Source organism: Pelophylax lessonae, assembly GCF_965119305.1.
Source record: "Pelophylax lessonae genome assembly, chromosome: 3".
Lineage (NCBI taxonomy): Eukaryota > Metazoa > Chordata > Amphibia > Anura > Ranidae > Pelophylax > Pelophylax lessonae.
In genome coordinates this window covers 553,341,530-553,361,505 of record NC_138770.1, presented here as the reverse complement: position 1 = coordinate 553,361,505, position 19,976 = coordinate 553,341,530, and the positions used below count along the sequence as shown (strand labels likewise).

Below are 19,976 nucleotides of genomic sequence, written 5' to 3'. Positions count from 1 at the left end.
GAATTTTCCTCAGCTTAAAGCTTTTGCCTTCACAACCAATGAAATTTCCCCAACAGGGACACAGCAAAAATAAACTACAGCCCATACAATGTGCTCCATGAATGCAGGCAATAGCAGAACACAGTGGGGTCATATTCCCCATAGCCTGCTAAGAAAGATGCACACAGCCACGTGCGCTAGAACCGGCCATAGAAATGCAGTCTCCCCCCTCCTCTCTCTCACCATAGGCATAGATGCCCCGCAGCAGGTCCTCCCGCAGCCCCATGGTATCGAAGGTAGGAGTTACATCCACCTCCTCGCTGGTCTCAAACTCCACTTTCGTCATGTCTTCGTCCCTCATAAGCCTCTTGCGGCTGGACCCGCTGGTCACCCCACCAGCTACCGCTGCGCTCGCCATTCTTTCTCACAGGCCCGATACCAGCAAGACTGAAACGTGCAGTAAATCCACAGCCCGCCGCAGACCCAATCCTTTTCCCAGCAGCCACCAGCACGTACAGACGGAAACAGACACGTCAGCGCGTCACGTAACCGCGCTCCCTGAAACAACGCGAGAACGGTGGAGGTCACTGGGCGCCATTTTAGGTCGCTTTGCTTTTGTTATGTCTCAGAGAATTGCGCAGTTTGATTGCGCAGCACATGTATGAAGTGTGTTTTGTTTCTGGCTGTGGGTTGGGCAGTAAGTGCTTGAGATCTGTGTCAGGTTTTATGCTTCCAGAGCAAGCAGGAAAGCGCTTGGAGAAGAGGAGATATGTGCACTGAACACAATTATAAATGAAACACTTGTTTTTTCCCCTATTTTTCATGAGCTGCACTCAAATAGCTAAGACTGTTTCTATGTAAACAGGCCTATTTCTCTTCAATATTGTTCACAAATCTGTGTTAGTGAGCGCTTCTCCTTTGCTGAGATAATCCATCCACCTCACAGGTGTGGCATATCAAGATGCTGATTTACCCCTTAATGAAAAGGCCATTTTTTTGCGATTTGACACTGCGATACTTTAACCGCTTGCCGACCCCTCACAGGCAAAGCGACGTAGTACTATGTCGCTAGCCTGTGAGGGTCTCAGGAGTGAGCGCGCGCCGCCGGAGGCGCGGTCACAGACCCCCCGCGCGTGTGACCGGCGGACCCGATCGTCCGCTGGTCACTCGTGATCGTCGGTGGAGAGGGAGAAAGTCAGGCGGCTAGTGTAAACAAAGCCGCCTGTCATTCTCCCCTGTGTATGAATAGTGATCATACGGTTCTACTATGTAGGACCGTTGATCACTGTTCCTACAGCTCAAGCCACAGCCAATCACAGTTAGAATCACGCCCCTAGGGACACACATAGCCCCTCCCTCTCAAAAAAAGTTTACCCCTTCACTGCCAGTGTAATTTTACAGTAACAGTGCATATTTATAGCACTGATTACTGTAGTAATGTCACTGGTAACCCCAAAAGTGTCAAAAATGTCAGTCAAGGGTCCGATCTGTCCGCCGCAATGTCGCAGTACCGTAAAAAAAAAAATCGCAGATTACCGCCATTACGCGTTAAAAAAAAACAAAAATGACAAAAATCTTTCCCTTTGTTAGTAAACGCGATAACTTTTGCGCAAACCAATCAAAATACGCTTTTTGCAATTTTTTTTTTTTACCAAACATATGTAGCATTAAACAAATTGGCCAAAAATGTTAAAAAAATGTGATTTTTACATTTTTTTGGGGAATTTCATATAAAAAAAATGTGAAAAATATTGTTATTTTTGCAAAATTGACGCTCTTTATTTGTTTATAGCGCATGATCAAAAAATCGCACAGGTGATCAAATACCACCCAAAAAAAGCTCTGTTTGTGGGAAAAAAAGGACGTCAAATTCCTTTAGGTACAGTGTTACACGCCCGCGCAATTGTCCGTTAAAGTCACGCAGTGCCGAATCGCAAAATAGGCCCTGGTCAGGAAGGGGGTAAAATCTTCTGGGGCTTAAGTGGTTAACAGACAATTGTGTGGTCGTGCAACGCTGTACAGTAATACAATTTATGTTCTTATTTTCCCACAAATATAACCTTCTTTTGGTGGTATTTGATCCCCTCTGCGATTTTTATTTTTTGCGCTATAAAAAAAAGATCGACAATTCTAAAAAACTATATTTTTTTACACATTCTGCTATGTAACATTAGCAATAAAAAAAAATGTAAAAATCAAATGTTTTCATCATTTTAGGCCAATTTGTATTCTGCTACATATTTTTGGTAAAAAAAAAAAAAAAAAACAAGCGTAGTTTGATTGGTTTGCGCAAAAGTTATCACTTCTACAAACTAGGGGAAAGATTTATCTCATTTTTATTTATATTTTTTACTAGTAATAGCGGCAATCTGTGATTTTTAGCAAGACTGGGCATTTGCGGTGGACAGATCGGACCCCTGACATTTTTGGGGGGACCGGTGACATTACCACAGTAATCAGTGCTAAAAATATGCACCGTTACTGTAATAATTAAACTGGCAGAGAAGGGGTTAACTCAGGGGCAATCGGTCAGTGATGGCGAACCTTGGCACCCCATATGTTTTGGAACTACATTTCCCATGATACTCATGCACTCTGCAGTGTAGTTAAGCATCATGGAAAATGTAGTTCCAAAACATCTGGGGTGCCAAGGTTCCCCATCACTGGATAGGTGTATGCCTAGGGGTGTTTTCTAACTGCGAGGGGGATGGGCTTGTGGAATCAACACAGGGACCTGTGATCCTAAATGGGAGAAACACATGAGCTCTGTATTGATTCCTGAGAGAACAGTCTGCTGTGTGTTTACAACAGCAGACCGCTGTTCTCTCTCCACGGGGAGTGATCGTGGGTGCCCAGCGGCAATCGCGGCCATCGGCCCCATGGACCGGCTTCCCTGCTGGCTAATGGGCAATTTGCCCAGCCTGCAGCAGTATATCTGTGGCGGGCGATCTGCAAGTGGTTAGACAGCATAATTATTGCACATGTGTGCCTTAGGCTGGCCACAATATAAGGCCACTCTAAAATGTGCAGTTTTATCACACAGCACAATGCCACAGATGGCTCAAGTTGTGAGGGAGCGTGCAATTGTCATGCTGACTGCAGGAATGTCCACCAGAGCTGTTGCCCATGAATTGAATGTTAATTTTTGTACCATAATCCGTCCCCAAAGGCGTTTCAGAGAATTTGGCAGTACATCCAACCGGTTTCAAAGCCGCAGACCACATGTAACCACACCAGCCCAGGACCTCCACATCCAGCATCTTCACCTCCAAGATCGTCTGAGACCAGCCACTCAGACAGCTGCTGAAACGATCGATTTGCATAACCAAATAATTTCTGCACAAACTGTCTCAGGGAAGCTCATCTGCATGCCCGTCGTCCTCATCGGGGTCTCTACCTGACTGCAGTTCATCATCGAAGGTGTTCTCTTCACGGATGAATCCCGGTTTACTTAGATCTTTGAGTTCAGCTCATGAAAAATGGGGGCAAAAATGAGTGCTGCTTTTATACTTTTGTTCAGTATATATACAGTGCATTGCGAAAGTATTCGCCCCCCTTGAACTTTTCGACCTTTTGCCACATTTCAGGCTTTAAACATAAAGATATAAAACTGTATTTTTTTTTTTTTTTGAAGAATCAACAAGTGGGACACAATCATGAAGTGGAACAAAATTTATTGGATATTTCAAACTTTTTTAACAAATAAAAAACTGAAAAATTGGGCGTGCAAAATTATTCAGCCTCCTTAAAGCCCCATACACACACGCAGATCGTCGTCATACAAATGTTCGTCTTTTCTCCCCGGGATGTCGGTGTCTGTTGAAAAGTGCAAAGACAGCACAAGGACAGCACAAGAATTTTGTCCGCAGACTTCAGCTGACTGCAGAAGTGATGTCATGTAATGGTTAACTTTCCCTGTGTTTTTTATTTTCTGAGCATGCCCAGTCTTGCAAATCTGCGGTCTGTCGGCTGATTTCTGTACTGACAGGCAAACAATTGTCCGTTCTGGTGTCCGCAGACAAAAATTTTCATGTTTGCAAGAAAGACTCTTGTCCGCAGATTGTGTGCAGACAGCTGTCGGAGGCACCATACTAACACGCATACAATCGGCAGATCTTTCGTCCGCCGACGTTTGTATGACGACGATCTGCGTGTGTGTATGGGGCTTAAGTTAATACTTTGTAGCGCCAACTTTTGCTGCGATTACAGCTGTAAGTCGCTTGGGGTATGCCTCTATCAGTTTTGCACATCGAGAGACTGAAATTTTTGCCCATTCCTCCTTGCAAAACAGCTCAAGCTCAATGAGGTTGGATGGAGAGCGTTTGTGAACAGCAGTTTTCAGTTCTTTCCACAGATTCTCGATTGGATTCAGGTCTGGACTTTGACTTGGCCATTTTAACACCTGGATATGTTTATTTGTGAGCCATTCCATTGTAGATTTTGCTTTATGTTTTGGATCATTGTCTTGTTGGAAGACAAATCTCCATCCCAGTCTCAGGTTTTTTGTAGACTCCATCAGGTTTTCTTCCAGAATGGTCCTGTATTTGGCTCCATCCATCTTCCCATCAATTTTAACCATCCTCCCTGTCCCTGCTGAAGAAAAGCAGGCCCAAACCACGATAATTCCACTACCATGTTTGACAGTGGGGTTGGTGTGTTCAGGGTGATGAGCTGTGTTGCTTTTACGCCAAACATAACGTTTTGCATTGTTGCCAAAAAGTTTGATTTTGGTTTCATCTGACCAGAGCACCTTCTTCCACATGTTTGGTGTGTCTCCCAGGTGGCTTGTGGCAAACTTTAAACGACACTTTTTATGGATATCTTTAAGAAATGGCTTTCTTCTTGCAACTCTTCCATAAAGGCCAGATTTGTGCAGTATACGACTGATTGTTGTCCTATGGACAGAGTCTCCCACCTCAGCTGTAGATCTCTGCAGTTCATCCAGAGTGATCATGGGCCTCTTGGCTGCATCTCTGATCAGTCTTCTCCTTGTATGAGCTGAAAGTTTAGAGGGACGGACAGGTCTTCGTAGATTTGCAGTGGTCTGATACTCCTTCCATTTCAATATTATCGCTTGCACAGTGCTCCTTGGGATGTTTAAAGCTTGGGAAATCTTTTTGTATCCAAATCCGGCTTTAAACTTCTCCACAACAGTATCTCGGACCTGCCTGGTGTGTTCCTTTTCTTCTTCATGATGCTCTCTGCGCTTTAAACGGACCTCTGAGACTATCACAGTGCAGGTGCATTTATACGGAGACTTGATTACACACAGGTAGATTCTACTTATCATCATTAGTCATTTAGGTCAACATTGGTTCATTCAGAGATCCTCACTGAACTTCTGGAGAGAGTTTGCTGCACTGAAAGTAAAAGGGGCTGAATAATTTTGCACGCCCAATTTTTCAGTTTTTTATTTGTTAAAAAAGTTTGAAATATCCAATAAATTTTGTTCCACTTCATGATTGTGTCCCACTTGTTGATTCTTCAAAAAAAATTACAGTTTTATATCTTTGTTTGAAGCCTGGAATGTGGCAAAAGGTCAAAAAGTTCAAGGGGGCCGAATACTTTCGCAATGCACTGTATGAGGAGTTGTAACCACATTAGGTGTTTCAGTCATTTGATTTAGCCTCATGTCCCATTGTTAGATTTACTGCAACCATTATCCTGACAGGAAATGAGGGGACATCTCCCCAATAACAATACAGGCAGCAATAAAACCCCAAGCAAGGTGTCAGACATTTTATACTGTATTTAACTACTTCCAAACCCCCTGCCCCAAACATATACTGCAGCAGGGCGGCTCTTCAGCACACAATCATGTATGTCTTTATTCTTTCTGGGTTTGGGGCGCGCCGCCTGCGACCTGCTCCCGTTGTGATTGAACAGAGCGGGAGCCAATCAGCGGGGTCCGGTGGACTTTATCTTCGCCAGCGATCATTCCCGAGAGAGGCAGAACAGCGGTCTGCCTATGTTAACAAGGCAGATTACCTTTCTGTCAGAGAGGAAGATGAAGATCTTGTGTTTCTGCTAAGCAGGAACACAGATTTCTGTCCTCCCCCAGTCAACGCACCTCCCCCACACAGTTAGCAAGCACTCCCAGGAAACATATTTAACCTTTTGATTGCCCCTGATGTTAACCCCTCCCCTGCCAGTGTCATTAGTACAGTGTAGTATAGAGAGGAGTAACACCGCTCAGTTGAGCATGTGTCTACAATCCAAGGTTGGTGCGGCAAACAGCATGCCTGAAGAAATTGGTCGCACTTCACGAGGAAGTTCAGTGAAGAAGTTCTTTATTTGTACATACAAAAGGTATAAAGGTACAGCATGATGGATATGGTAGATGCATTTCACACAAATTCCACGTGCTTTTTTATAGAGAATCCATCCTGCTGTACCTTGTACCTTTGTATGTACGAATAAAGAACTTCTTCTTCACATTAGTATAGTGTATACAATTGGAAGGAATTATGGACTTTATAGGCATGTTAACTTCCGATCTCTGGACCTTAGGCTGGCCTTACATAGGTCGAATTTCGAAAAATAATTTTCGTTCGAATTTCACACCATTAGTGGGCGGCAGCCAAGGCCGATTTTCGTGCAGTCATCGAATTTGAATGATCAGACATGTTGGAAAATGTTTAAAAAACAAACCATTTTCTAATCAATGATGGGATAATCATGCGAGAAATACAATCGAAAAAGAAATGCACATGAGTGCAAGAAAAGAAAATTCCCGGAAAGAAAGGCAAATTCACAGCAACTAAAATTCCTTTCTGTAACAATATGAGGAGAAATTGAAGGCCTGGTTGGTTGAATTTTTAAATTAATGGTGGCATCAACAAATCACAAAATGCACAAAATTTATGATGGTGCTCAGCTTTCTCGGTTCCCTGACCTATCCAGGCGCACTCTTATGCAAAGACGTGCCATTCATTCTCTCCTTGAAGCTCTCCACAAAGTGGATGTCAAATACCGCTGAGGCTTTCCTTTCCGCTTAAAGGCTTCTCGGAATGAGCAAACAGCCATCCTCCGCACCAAAGATGATCTACAACACTTTGTGGAGACTCTTGACGCTCCACCGATTGATTTCCCGGATTGGAGGCTGAACAGCTCTCTTCCGCTCCAGAAACACACCGAACGATGGCACCTGGGTTCCACCCAGGTCCCACTGCAAGAATCAACGTGATTGTCGCAACCAAAGCTTAACGCCTCCTATGTCCTATCTACTGTACCCATAATATTACAAGTTTTTTTTAAGCGACTACGTAGAGCATTTCTCACTTTTGTATGGAAGGACAGACACCCTAGACTGGCCTACGATGTTCTCCACAGACAAACTGGATGGTGGTGTTGGCCTCCCTGACGTAGCTTTATATTACAAAGCCATGGCGCTAGTATATTGAACTGGTGCCATGATGCATCAAATAAATTATGGGTGCCGCTAGAAACAACGATGGCATGCAGGAATCTCGCGGGCGCCCCTTGGATCCCACTGGACTGGACATCCCCAATGACTCAAGCATCTGTCAATAAGGGAATATGTCAATAGTCAGGAGTAAGGAACTAGGTCCTTACTCCTGACTAGGCAGAAAGAAACTGAGTACCTATAGCAGAGAGGGGAAGTATACCTGCTGGGACTGCCCATAGGCGTAGTTTAGTTCTTTTTCTTCCTAGTGTCCTACTCCTGTAGGGGGCACTATATTTCAATGGTCAAGAAGATCAGGAGCTGTGTCAGTCAATGAATGAAAACAAAATAATAAAAATTTAATTTGGGTACAGTGTTCCATGACCGCGCAAAAGCCATTCAAAGTGTGACAGCGCTGAAAGCTGGAAATTGGCCTGCCCAGGAAGGGGGTTTTAGTGCTCAGTAGGCAAGTGGTTAAACAAATTGCATATGAGGAAAAAAAAGTTCAGGAATTATTTGATCTGGAAACCTCTACCATTAATATTTGTGAGTAGGTGTTCTCTAGATATAAAGGCACATGTCACAAAAACTCTTCACATACGTAAACTCTGCAAATATCAAAAATATGCTCCTATTCATTTTTCCAGTCACTTTCCTCCTGTGTGTGATTTTTTTCAATTTATTTCTTGTATATTTATTTGCACAGTAATTCTCTCCCCTGCTGTTATAGGTGCTGGCATCAAGGGAGATTCATCCACCCTAATGTGCTGTTTTGCCTGCTTTCAAGGACCCACTAAACGTTTGCCAGCTCTTTATGTGCATGCAAGTTTGTGGCTTAGAATGTAGCAGGTAAACCGACTGGGCCACCTGGAAAATTACAGCTGAGGATTTCTTTACTCCATTTCCTTTTGACACTATAGAGCAATTTGAGAGCCATTTCACAGTCACTCCCCGTCAATTTGAACAGGCAATCCAGTACCTCACTTCTCTGATGAAGGGGCAAATCAATATAGTGGAGGACAGGGTTCGTACACATTTTTACCAATAAAATTCCATGACTGTTCCATGACATTTCCATGACTTCAAGTAAATATTCATGACCTAATTTTTCATGAAATGTCTATGTATACATGTTAAATAAGAAAAAAACCCATGTTACACCCAGCATATTTTTACTAAAATAAATGACAAGCTTTGTAGTGTACAGTCATGATGGATAAGGTGCAGCCAGACTGGTATGGATGGCACAGATGCACAAATGCGGCACTTACACCGAGGGCAGCTCTTTGTTAGGCCGAGACAACAGTCCCACGAACAGGCAGAAAAGAGAGAAAGGCCCCACTCAGTGTAGCAGATGTAAATAATTTTATTGACACATATTAAAAACTTACATGGAGGTAAGCGTCTATCTTCATAGCTCGGCTTCCTTTCGAGTCTGTGGTGTTTCCGTCCCTGAGGCTGGCCAGTGCATACCTCACTGGAGGGCCGCACGAACGTGATGAAGGGGGGGGGGGGGGTTGGGGGGCGGTAACCAGTATCGGAGCATGTGTTAAGGAGCGGTTCACGCATGCTCCGAAACCGGTTAACGCCCCCCGCATCATCACATTCGTGCGGCCTTCCAGAGAGGTAAGCGCTTCACCGCTCCCTCGATCTGACAGTCCCCTGATTGGTTCTCCCCTAGGGTCATCTCCCGGCCGCTGGCCAGCCTCAGGGATGGAAACACGGTGGACCCGGAAGGACGCCGAGCTATGAAGATAAGCGCTTACCTCCATGTAAGTTTTTAATATGTGTTAATAAAATTATTTACATCTGTTACACTGAGTGGCGCCTTTCCCTCTCTTCTGCATATTCGAATATACAGTGATTGTGAAACAAATTTCCATGACTTTTCCAAAACTTTGTGGGTTAAATTATTTTCCAAAACTTTTCCAGGCCTGGAAATAGCCATTTTAAAATTCCATGACTTTTCCAGGTTTTTCATGACCATGCGAACCCTGGGAGGTACTTTTACTACCCAGCTTATAACTTCAGTCCCCACTTTGTACCAGCTGTTGGGACAACCTTGTCGCTTTCTTCGTTTAGAGTACTGCAGTGACCACTTCAGAGAATCAATTACTGCTTGCATCTAGTTTTGCTGGTTACCTAGGTAGTTTCAAGCAACTGTTACGTGTGACTTGGCTTTCCACTGGTTGGGTTTTGTTGGCGATATGATCTAATCAAGTAACTAATTATTTTTTTTAGTACACGCGTTTTATATGCACTGCCCAGTACACTCAGTTTTCTGTTCCAAGTTCATAGATATATACTTAACTGTTAGCACCCCTTTCCATCCACAGTTTCTCTCTACAAAACTAGAAACATCAACACAAAAAAATCCAAAAATTTAAACAAGCTGGATTTCTGTATAAAACACAACTTTAATTTCATTTTAGAACAATGTTCAGTGTATCAATTTCAAGAAGCAAAAAAACATAATAGGCTCTTCCACACTGCTCTATTTATATTCCAAACCCTTGAGACAATGCTACTATATTTCACACATTAATGTAAACCATAAAGAAAATTATATCCTTCCAAAGGAAAATAAAAAAGTAATTGTGTTTACTCTAGTCAAGATTTAAAGAGGAGATATTGTAAAAACGAGGTTCTGCACCTTTCAGAAATTACTTTTATTTGATCTACAAAGGGAAACATCAGAAAATCTGAGTCAACAGATTTCTATGACCAAAACATACATCAAGGTCATGTCCCCAAGTAATTTTTTTCTATACATTTGCTTTTCATTGCATCACTAGATTGATCGGGAACCAAGAAACATTTTCCTGTTCAGCCCTATAACTTATAACAGAGAAAGCGGTCAACTTCATGGCCAACAGAAATCCCCGTTTATAGCACTTAAATAGGCTTCCACATGATTTAGATTCTTCCCTATGATGTAACACAACAAAGCAGCATAATATCATCAAGTATGATTTCTAAAACCTTTTTTTTTTTTTTTTTAGCCGTTTATAGTTCAAAAATGGCAGAACAATTTCAACAATCTTACATAGTCATGTTTTTGGAAAGTTATTTTAAAAAAATTCAATTAGCAAAACTGTCAAAATATATAATCATGCATTTTTCAAGATGCTAGAATTAAACGGAGATAGAATCTGACAAACCGCATCCCGCTAGACATTCCCATGTGAGGAGAGCTACAGGGCTGAAGAAGAACATATAACACAACAAGCTAGCTTCTTCATATTGTATTCATGTGCTTTTAAGTTCACTTTTCATTTTCTGTGCCACCACAAGGTTTTCTTTGGCACATTTAGCAAATCGCCACCACTCTGGCAGAGCAAATATTTTCTTTAGCCTTCATATTGCAGAATGAATACACACATTTACAAACAGTCACAGTTGGTAAATACCAAGGAAGTATTAGGTTATTAGAAAGATGGGCAGGCACAAAAAAAAAAAAAACCTGGAACTTGTACTCAAGGCACAGATCTTCCTACACCCAGTATTCCTTTTGAGCTCATTAACTCAGCATAACATGAAAGTTGCCACTACACCATCTAGTAAAGTCAGTGCTGATCTGGTAAGGGCAATCTTTCAGCAGACTTGGATGACAGAGAGCCCCATATAAGTAAAACTGAAACATCCTGTTAATACGCCATTTAAAAGCATTATCGATTCACTTCTCTATTAGGTTTCTAAAGATTTAGTGCACACAGGTGAGCGTCATTTTTTTTTTTTTTAATTTCTTTTAGGTTCCAGTTTTAAATGAAATCTCTCCAAAGGCTTCCAGGATCACATTTGCCATTTAGCAAGAGTTTTGTCTTTCAAACTGTGGTATCGCCAAATTCTTTATTCCATCGAATGTATGATTCCAGGGTAGAAGAACTAACACTGCACTTTATTTTCTTTAATGAGGACAGGAAGTCCGAATATTTGATATTACGCATCTGAAATAAAAGAAAAAATACACTGTTATTTCCTTTCACAATTCAGTCACTTGTGGACAATTATCATTTGTGAATTAGGCGAATCCCAGAACTGGGAACAATCAGGGACCCATCACATTTCTGTGTCCATACAAAATGGGAAAAATGCAAAATGGGAATTCTGACTTACCTGTAAAATTTCTTATTTTGAAGTAGAGTACAGGACACAGGGCTAGTTATCAGACCCTGGGTTATATGCGGCTACCTTAAGGATATTGGACACTGTCAAAAGGAGTTTGGACACTACAACCCCTAGCGTACCCAAATAACCTCACCCAATCTGTTAAGCTACAGTATTTTGTTTTTTTACCAAGCAATAGCAGTTGATCAGGTAGCAGAAGGAAGGGACTTGTGTCCTGTACTGTATAAAAAAGTAAGCAGTTTTAAATAGAAATAAAAGGCAAGGCGTCTTTTTTATGTAGGAGAAAAAAACAAATACTTTTTTAAATAAGTGATCAAATAATCTCTGTTCTCAGTTGCATTATTGGCTTAGAGAGGTGGGGGTGGAGAAAAAGCATTACACTGATCTCAGTGAATGGCTGTGCAGGGAGGCGTGTCAGCACAATTCTGATCATTGGAAGACAAGCAGACGATTCTCCCAGCACAGCAAGAAAACTGACCACACTGGGATTGTTGGGCTTCTGTGCCTAGTGTGGTCAACTTGAAATAGAAAAAACATTGGAACTGGCAGGATCATCAGGTATTTTACACAAAGGAAGCAATGCAAAGAGAACAGGATACTTTTTAACACAAGTACATGGTACAACATACAATATCAGGAATATGAAATGTTGGGTTAAACTGGTTAACGCATGCATTGTTTTTTTTTTTTAAAGCTATAAATTCATCAAAAATGCTTGTTAAATAATGCATACTTTAAATTTAATTTTGCAGTATTTAATTCATTTTTACACCTTATTTTATTGAAGGCTGCAGTGGAAAGTGAAACATTTAGCAGTGGTTCTCCAACAAAACAAAGAAGCAGGCATATGTTAAAAAAACAAAAAGACAACCTTATTAAAAGGTCTCCCCCCCCCCCAAGTTCCATAATGGACCCTTACCTGAGCATGCAGCCTGATAGTCTAAGGGGGGGGGGGGGGGTAAGCATTCACCACACTCCTAAACCATTTCAGGTCACATGCCCTCAACATGGGGTGGGGCATTTTGCCAGGGGGGCAAAGCACCTTGTTCCAATGTTGAGGACAAGGGCCTCTTCCCCACAACCCCGGCCAAGTGGTTGTGGGGATCTGCAGGCTTATCAGAATCTAGAAGCCCCCTTTAAAAATAAGGGGGCCCCAGATACTGCCCTTCCCACGGGAATGAGTAAAGGGTAAAAAATAAAAAATACAATTAAAAAAAAAGAAAGAAAGAAAAGAATGTACCCTAGAAATAAACACCCAAATGTTTGACAAGTCTTTTATTTAAAAAAAATAAATAATAATAAAAAAAGTTTGAAAAAAATGTATCACATTGTACAACGATCATCCATCATGTTGTCCAGCAATGCAGGTTCATGTAAATCACAATAAAACTCGGCAACCTGCATTTCTACTGAAGTTACCTGGGGGTTTTCAGTTGTACCCTGAACAATTCTTCTGACAGTTGTGGCTGCAATCTTTCCAGCAGACTGAGCAGAAGCCAAAAGACTGAGCAGTGCAAGGAGGAGTCACTGGTTGTTGTGACACCCCTAATCGCCGGTGTGAATGTAGCCTTAGAATAATGACAATATACTCTGCTCAACAAAAATTAAAGTAACACTTTTTAATCAGAGTATAGCATCAAGTCAATTAAACTCCTGGGATATTGATCAAGTCAGTTAAGTAGCAGAGGAGGTTGTTAATTAGTTTAAGCTGCTTTGGTGGTAATGAAATTAACAACAGGTGCACTAGTTGGGCAACAATGATACAAACTCTACTCACTTTTTTCCCCTACACATTTTCTGACTGTTTTTCACAAGTTTTGCATTTGGCTGGAGTCAGTGTCACTACTGGTAGCACGAGGAGATACCTGTACCCCATAGAGGTTGCACAGGCAGTCCAACTCCTCCAGGAAGGCACATGAATATGTGCCATTGCCAGAAGGTTTGCCATGTCTCCCGCCAGTTTTAAGAGCATGGAGGAGATTCCAGGAGACAGGCAGTTACTCTAGAAGCTCCAAACAAAATGTGGTGAATGAACCACCTTTCTCCTGCGCTCAGAAAACGAGGCTTCCCCAACTGCTTTACCGACTGGACTTTATAAATGGCGTCTCGGATGGCTAAGGTCTTGCTGCCCTAAAGGACTGGGGCAGTCCAACAATACTGCAAACAAAAACACAAAAAAAAGGGCGCACCGACCTAGCGCATTATCCTCAATACAGGCTTTATTAATAAAACATAAAAACGGCTACTCACCAACGCAGGTGAAAATCAATCACATCAAACTCATGAACTTGAGTATCAGAAGTAGTCCATACAGGTGTCCATAGTCTCATTAAGATGACGGGTTTCGAGGCATAAAACTCTTCCTTAGAGCCACCAGGTTCCTGAGTTTGATGTGATTGATTTTCACCTGCGTTTGTGAGTAGCCATTTTTATGTTCTATTAATAAAGCCTGTATTGAGGATAATGCGCTAGGTCGGTGCGCCCCTTTTTTTTGTTTTTTTTTTGCAGTTACTCTAGAAGAGCTGGGCAGGGCCACAGAAGGTCCTCAACTCATCAGCAGGACTGGAATCTGCTCCTTTGTGCAAGGAGAAACAGGATAAGCACTGCCAGAACCCTACAAAATGACCTCCAGCAGGCCACTGGTGTAAATGTCTGACCAAATATTAGGAAACAGACTTCATGAGCGTGACCTGAGGGCCCAACGTCCTCTAGTGGGCCTTGTGCTAACTGCCCGGCGAGCTTGATTGGCATTTTCCATTGAACACTAGAATTGGCAGGTCCGCCACTGGCACCCTGTGCTTTTCACAGATGAGAGCAGGTTCATCCTGAACACATGTGACAGGTGTGAAAGGGTCTGGAGAAGCTGTGGATAACATTATGCCGCCTGTACCATCATTCAGCTTGACCGGATTGGTGGTGTGTCAGTGATGGTCTGGGGAGGCATATTATATATATATATATATATATATATATATATATATATATATATATATATATATATATATATATATCCATGGAGGGACACACAGACCTCTACAGGCTAGACAATGGCACCCTGACTAAAATCGTTGGACACATTGTCAGACCCTATGCTGGTGCAGTGGGTCCTGGGTTCCTCCTGGTGCACAACAATGCCCGGCCTCATGTGGCCAGAGTATGCAGCCAGTTCCTGGAGGATGAAGGAATTGATGCCATTGAATGGCCCCCACGCTCACCTGACCTAAATCCAATAGAACACCTCTGGGACATTATGTTTCGGTCCATCTGGCGCCACCAGGTTGATCCTCAGTCTGTTCAGGAGCTCAATGATGCCCTGGTCCAGATCTGGGGGGAAATACCCAAGGACACCATCTGTCGTCTCATTAGGAGCATGCCCCAAGGTGGTCAGGCATGCATACAAGCACGTCGGGGGCCATACAAACTACTGAGTACCATTTTGCAATGAAGTTTCAGCAAAATGGACTAGCCTGCTGCATCATTTTTCACTTTGATTTTCTGGGTGTCTTTGAAATCAGCCCCTCTGTAGGTTGATCGTTTTCATTTCCATGAAACAATGTGGCATCCTTTCCTTCCTAACACATTACCCAGTCCATATCAGTATAGATATCCAGCATGAGATTTTTCCCCCGCTAAGATCTGATATGTTATCAAAGTGTTCCCTTAATTTTTTTTGAGCAGTGTATAACCACATTAGAGCAGTATATGGCTTAAACATAATATAATCATGTGCAGCATATGATTTATGCATGTGGATTTGGGAAGCCATGCATATTTAGATTGTATTGAGCTTAATAAAATCTATCAAGGTTTTTAACTGTGATCTTCTGAATGAACATCCCATAAAGTAGGTTTACTGATTGAAGTCTTCCGAGAACATTTTTTATACAAGTGTCTAAAAAAATTTATCTTTGGGGGAAAGGGGGCTGTGAACAGAGCCATTATTATAGCAAAGAGTATACAGTTGTGCTCAAAAGTTTGCATACCCTGGCAGAGATCGTGAAATTTTGGCTGATAATGAAGATGTGATTGATAACCAAAAAAATTTTTTTTATTTAGGGATAGGGATCAACTGAAGCCATTTATAAACATAGATTGGCTTTTTTTTTTTTTTTTAATTATAACAGATAATCACCTAGAACGCCCTGATCAGAAGTTTCCATACCTTGAAATGTTTGGCCTTGGTACAGACTCACAAGGTGACACACACAAGTTAATCACTTAAAGACCAGGCATTTTCTGGCACTTTGTTTACATGTGAAAATCGGTTTGTTTGTTTTTTTTGCTTGAAAATTCGTTAGAACCCCCAAACATTATATATGTTTTTTAAAGCAGAGACCCTAGAGCAAGGGTAGTGAATTAAAATTCAAGGAGGTCCGGTCACTAAAATTTTCTTCTGGTTCGAGGTCCGAATCTCAAGTCTGTTCCATGAAAGATTGTATGCTTATACTTTCCTTTTTTTGGCACAGCCACTCTCTATGATGTTTTTCTTACAGTTTTCCCCACACGCTCTGGTAATACTCTGTAACTGTCCCCAATAGTGTTCCCCCTTACATCAGGTGCCCCTACCAGAGTGATTCATTACATTGGGCCCCCCCATAAAACAGTTGCCACTGTCAGGGTACCCCCTTATATCAGATGTCCCCATCAGAGTGCCCCCCTTACATCAGGTTTCTTCATCATCAGGCCCCCTTACATTAGGTGCCATCATCAGAGTACCCCCTTATATCATTTGTACCCATCAAATCAGGTTAGAGTGCTCCTTTACATCAGGAGTCCCCATCAGAGTGCCCCCTTACATCAGGTGGTGCCATCACAGTGCCACCCTGCATCAGGTATTCAGATCAGTGTGCCCCCTTACATCAGGTGTACTCATCAGAGTGCCCCCTTAACATATGTGCCCATCAGCGTAAGCCCACTAACATAATATGTGCCCATCAGCATGCCCCTTATTTTATGTTAAGGGGCACTCTGATCGGTACATTTTATGTTAAAGAGGTTGTAATCCTCAGAAAAAAAAAAAAAGAAAAGAAAACCTGAAAGACAAAGGCATAATGAGCTAGTATGCATCGAAATACTTACCTTAGAACGAAGCCCCCGCAGCACCGGCCGCTCACTGGTAACATGGCTGACATGTTCAGCCGTCTCACTTCCGGGTTCGCCTCATCCGGCCACCTGATTGGCCGGAGCAGTGATAACGTCACTCCCGTGCATGCCCCGGGAGACGCCGTTCACGGCACAGGGCATACGGGTTCATTCAGAGGGCATGTGCTGATAACGTCATTGGCTGCATGCAATGTAAATTTCTCCTAAACTGTGCAAGTTTAGGAGATATTAACAGTACCTATAGGTAAGCCTTATCACAGGCTTACCTATAGGTACAAACACTACTTGGGGTGGGTTGTGAACAGGGCCTTATTGCTGTCAAGAAGAATGTAAACGTCCCTGCGATAGCAATAGGCACATGACAGGTACTCTTTATGGAGGAGATCTGGGGTCTATATGCAAATCCCTCCATTGCACTTGAAAGCAATCAAAACTGCAAGATCGCATTTTTGAACACTTTATTCATTTTTTAAACTGGCGCCTTTAAGATGTCAGTATACAAAACATGGATATGTACATTTTTGGACATGTACATGTATATTTTTGTATTTAAGAGGCCAGTAAACTGAAACAGATGTCATGACATGGCTTCCGGATTACCATGTCCAAGACTCGATCAAAGCTAATCCGGACCGTAGGCTCTAAAAATCAGAACCAGCAGGTGCAGGCCTCACTCCGATACAACCACTTGGAAGTCAAATGACGCACAGGTATGCAATTTGATGGCAAGTGGTTAAATGGCAATTAAAAGGTTAATTTTCCATATTTGTGGCTTTTTTTAATTGCAATTAGTGTCTGTGTATAAATAGTCAATGGGTTTGTTAGCTCTCACGTGGATGCACCGAGCAAGCCAGATACTGAGCTGTGGGGAGCAGAAAAGAACTGTCAAAAGACCAGTGTAACAAGGTAATAAAACTTTATAAAGATGGAGATAGATTAAAAAAAAAAAAAAAAAGATATTCAAAGCCTTGAATGTGCCAGTCAGTACTGTTCAATCACCTATTAAGAAGTGTAAAATTCAGGGATTGCCTGATACCAAGCCAAGGTCAGGTAGACCAAGAAAGTTTGCAGCCACAACTGTCAGAAGAATTGTTCAGGGTACAACTAAAACCCCCCAGGTAACCTCAGGAGAAATACAGGCTGCTCTGAAAAAAGACAGGTTGTTTCAAGGAGCACAGTACAAGTATACCTGAACAAAAATGAGCTGCAAGGTCAATTTCCCAGAAAGAAGCGTTTACTGTGCGAATGCCACAGAAAAGCCCGGGAACAATATGCTCGACAACACCTTGACCCCTCACAACTTCTTGCACACTAATCTGGAGTGATGAGACCAAAATAGAGCTTTATGGTCACAACCATACACACTGTTTGGAGAGGGGGTCAACAAGGCTTAGAGCAACAAGAATACCATCCCCATTGTGAAGCATGAGTTAGGGACCTTAGATTGTACGCTCCTTGAGGGCAGGGACTGAGGTGAATGTGTAATGTACATGTAAAGCGCTGCGTAAATTGACAGCGCTATATAAGTACCTGAAATAATAATAATAATAATAATAATAATAATAATAATAATAATATCGGGGCCATACAAGCCAGTGGGTGGATTAGGCCTGCTTACACAAGTTACACAAAGCCACAGGCAGGGCCGCCATCAGGGGGGTACAGCCAGTACTCCTGTATAGGGCCCTGGCACATTGGGGGGCCCGGACAGCAGGAAGATCGGTAGGATGACAGCATACCTCCCAACCTGGGCAGGACTGTCCCGCTGTCCAGAGGATTTGTCCGGCATAATTCTGGTGATAAATGTTACCTTCTAGCTCAGAAGGACCTGCAGCAGTGGGAACATTTAGAACAGCCAGGGATTGGCTAACAAACCAGCTGGGTGTGCACTATGCAGCCACAATGAGAGACTGCACCTGTCAAATTCATGCTGTGATGTTGGTAATGGGCGGGACTGCTACTCAGACCCGCCCCCTGTGTCAAGCAACACTGCATAGGGAAGAAGGAGAAGGAAGATATGGCAGCCAGCAACAGAAAGGTATTTTAGAAAGGTAATCATGTGGAAGATGGGGGACCTTTGGGGAAGATAAGGGCAGAGGAGAGGTGTGTGTGTTGCAGAGGTTGTAGCAGCTGGGAAGAGGTGCAGTACAGAGGCATTTACATACATTCGCTACTATGTACAGCTTGGTATGGCACTACTCCCGATTTTTAACATTGGCCTCAATGGAGAATCTTGGTCACCTTGGTATAGCACTACTCCCGATTTTTAATATTGGCCTCAATGGAGAATCTTGGTCACCTTGGTATAGCACTACTCCCGATTTTTAACATTGGCCTCAATGGAGAATCTTGGGCAACTTGGTATGGCACTGCTCCCTGTCTAACATTTGCATCTATGGGAATTTTGGTCAGCTTAGTAAGGCACTACTCCCTATCTAGCACTCTCCTGCATTCTGTATCCTGCATTCTCCTGAACGTATTCCTGACCCCTGCACTCTGTACGTAATGCATTCCTGACCCCTGCACTCTGTACGCAATGCATTCCTGACCCCTGCACTCTGTACGCAATGCATTCCTGACCCCTGCACTCTGTACGCAATGCATTCCTGACCCCTGCACTCTGTACGCAATGCATTCCTGACCCCTGCACTCTGTACGCAATGCATTCCTGACCCCTGCACTCTGTACGCAATGCATTCCTGACCCCTGCACTCTGTACGCAATGCATTCCTGACCCCTGCACTCTGTACGCAATGCATTCCTGACCCCTGCACTCTGTACGCAATGCATTCCTGACCCCTGCACTCTGTACGTAATGCATTCCTGACCCCTGCACTCTGTACGGGGATGGGGTTGTGAATTTGTGGAGGGATTTGGGGAGTTGCGCTGTGAGGGGTGATTGGGAGGGATTTCTGCTAGGAAGAGGGATTGGGGGAGGGGGTGATAATATAATTTTGAAATTTTCGGTGGGGGGGGGGGGGGGGGGGCCTGTCAGGTAGGCTGTATGGGGCCCCAGGATTTCTAGCGGCAGCCCCGGTCACAGGTTTTCATTGTGCACCATTACAGCTTCCTTGGTTCTAATGCCCTAACAACCGATTATGTCATCAGCATCTGCACAGCACTCTTTTGTGACCTACTAACCCTCTTCGTCAGTACTGGGATCACATTAGCTGAGTGAGGGAGAGAAATTGAGGCAAAAGGGAAGCAGTGGAATACTAGTCAGTATCAGTGTCCAAAGGTGTGTTTGCTTTGGAAGAATATCAATACCTAAATCACCAATACCTTTGGGTGTCCTACATGTGTTGATGTTGCTGCATTATGTAAAACTATTAGTTTAGATTAGGATGCCTCAAATTTTTGG

The 19,976-nt window shown here is 42.9% G+C and overlaps 3 protein-coding genes across 3 annotated transcripts in view; all 3 read right to left on the bottom strand.

The window, feature by feature from the left end:
• Positions 1 to 512, bottom strand: part of EIF4A3 (eukaryotic translation initiation factor 4A3) — a 31,186-nt gene extending 30,674 nt beyond the window's left edge. The window contains exon 1 of the mRNA XM_082252353.1: positions 223 to 512. Coding sequence (XP_082108479.1) covers positions 223 to 397 — 175 coding nt within the window. The 5' untranslated portion in view covers positions 398 to 512. The remainder of the gene's footprint in view (positions 1 to 222) is intronic.
• The window catches only part of HNRNPU (heterogeneous nuclear ribonucleoprotein U), a 458,517-nt gene that overhangs the window by 71,767 nt on the left and 366,774 nt on the right, over positions 1 to 19,976 (bottom strand). The window lies entirely within an intron of this gene.
• The window catches only part of SPAST (spastin), a 118,090-nt gene continuing 109,304 nt past the window's right edge, over positions 11,191 to 19,976 (bottom strand). The window contains exon 17 of the mRNA XM_082248942.1: positions 11,191 to 11,331. Within this exon, the coding sequence (XP_082105068.1) occupies positions 11,209 to 11,331 (123 nt within the window). The 3' untranslated portion in view covers positions 11,191 to 11,208. The remainder of the gene's footprint in view (positions 11,332 to 19,976) is intronic.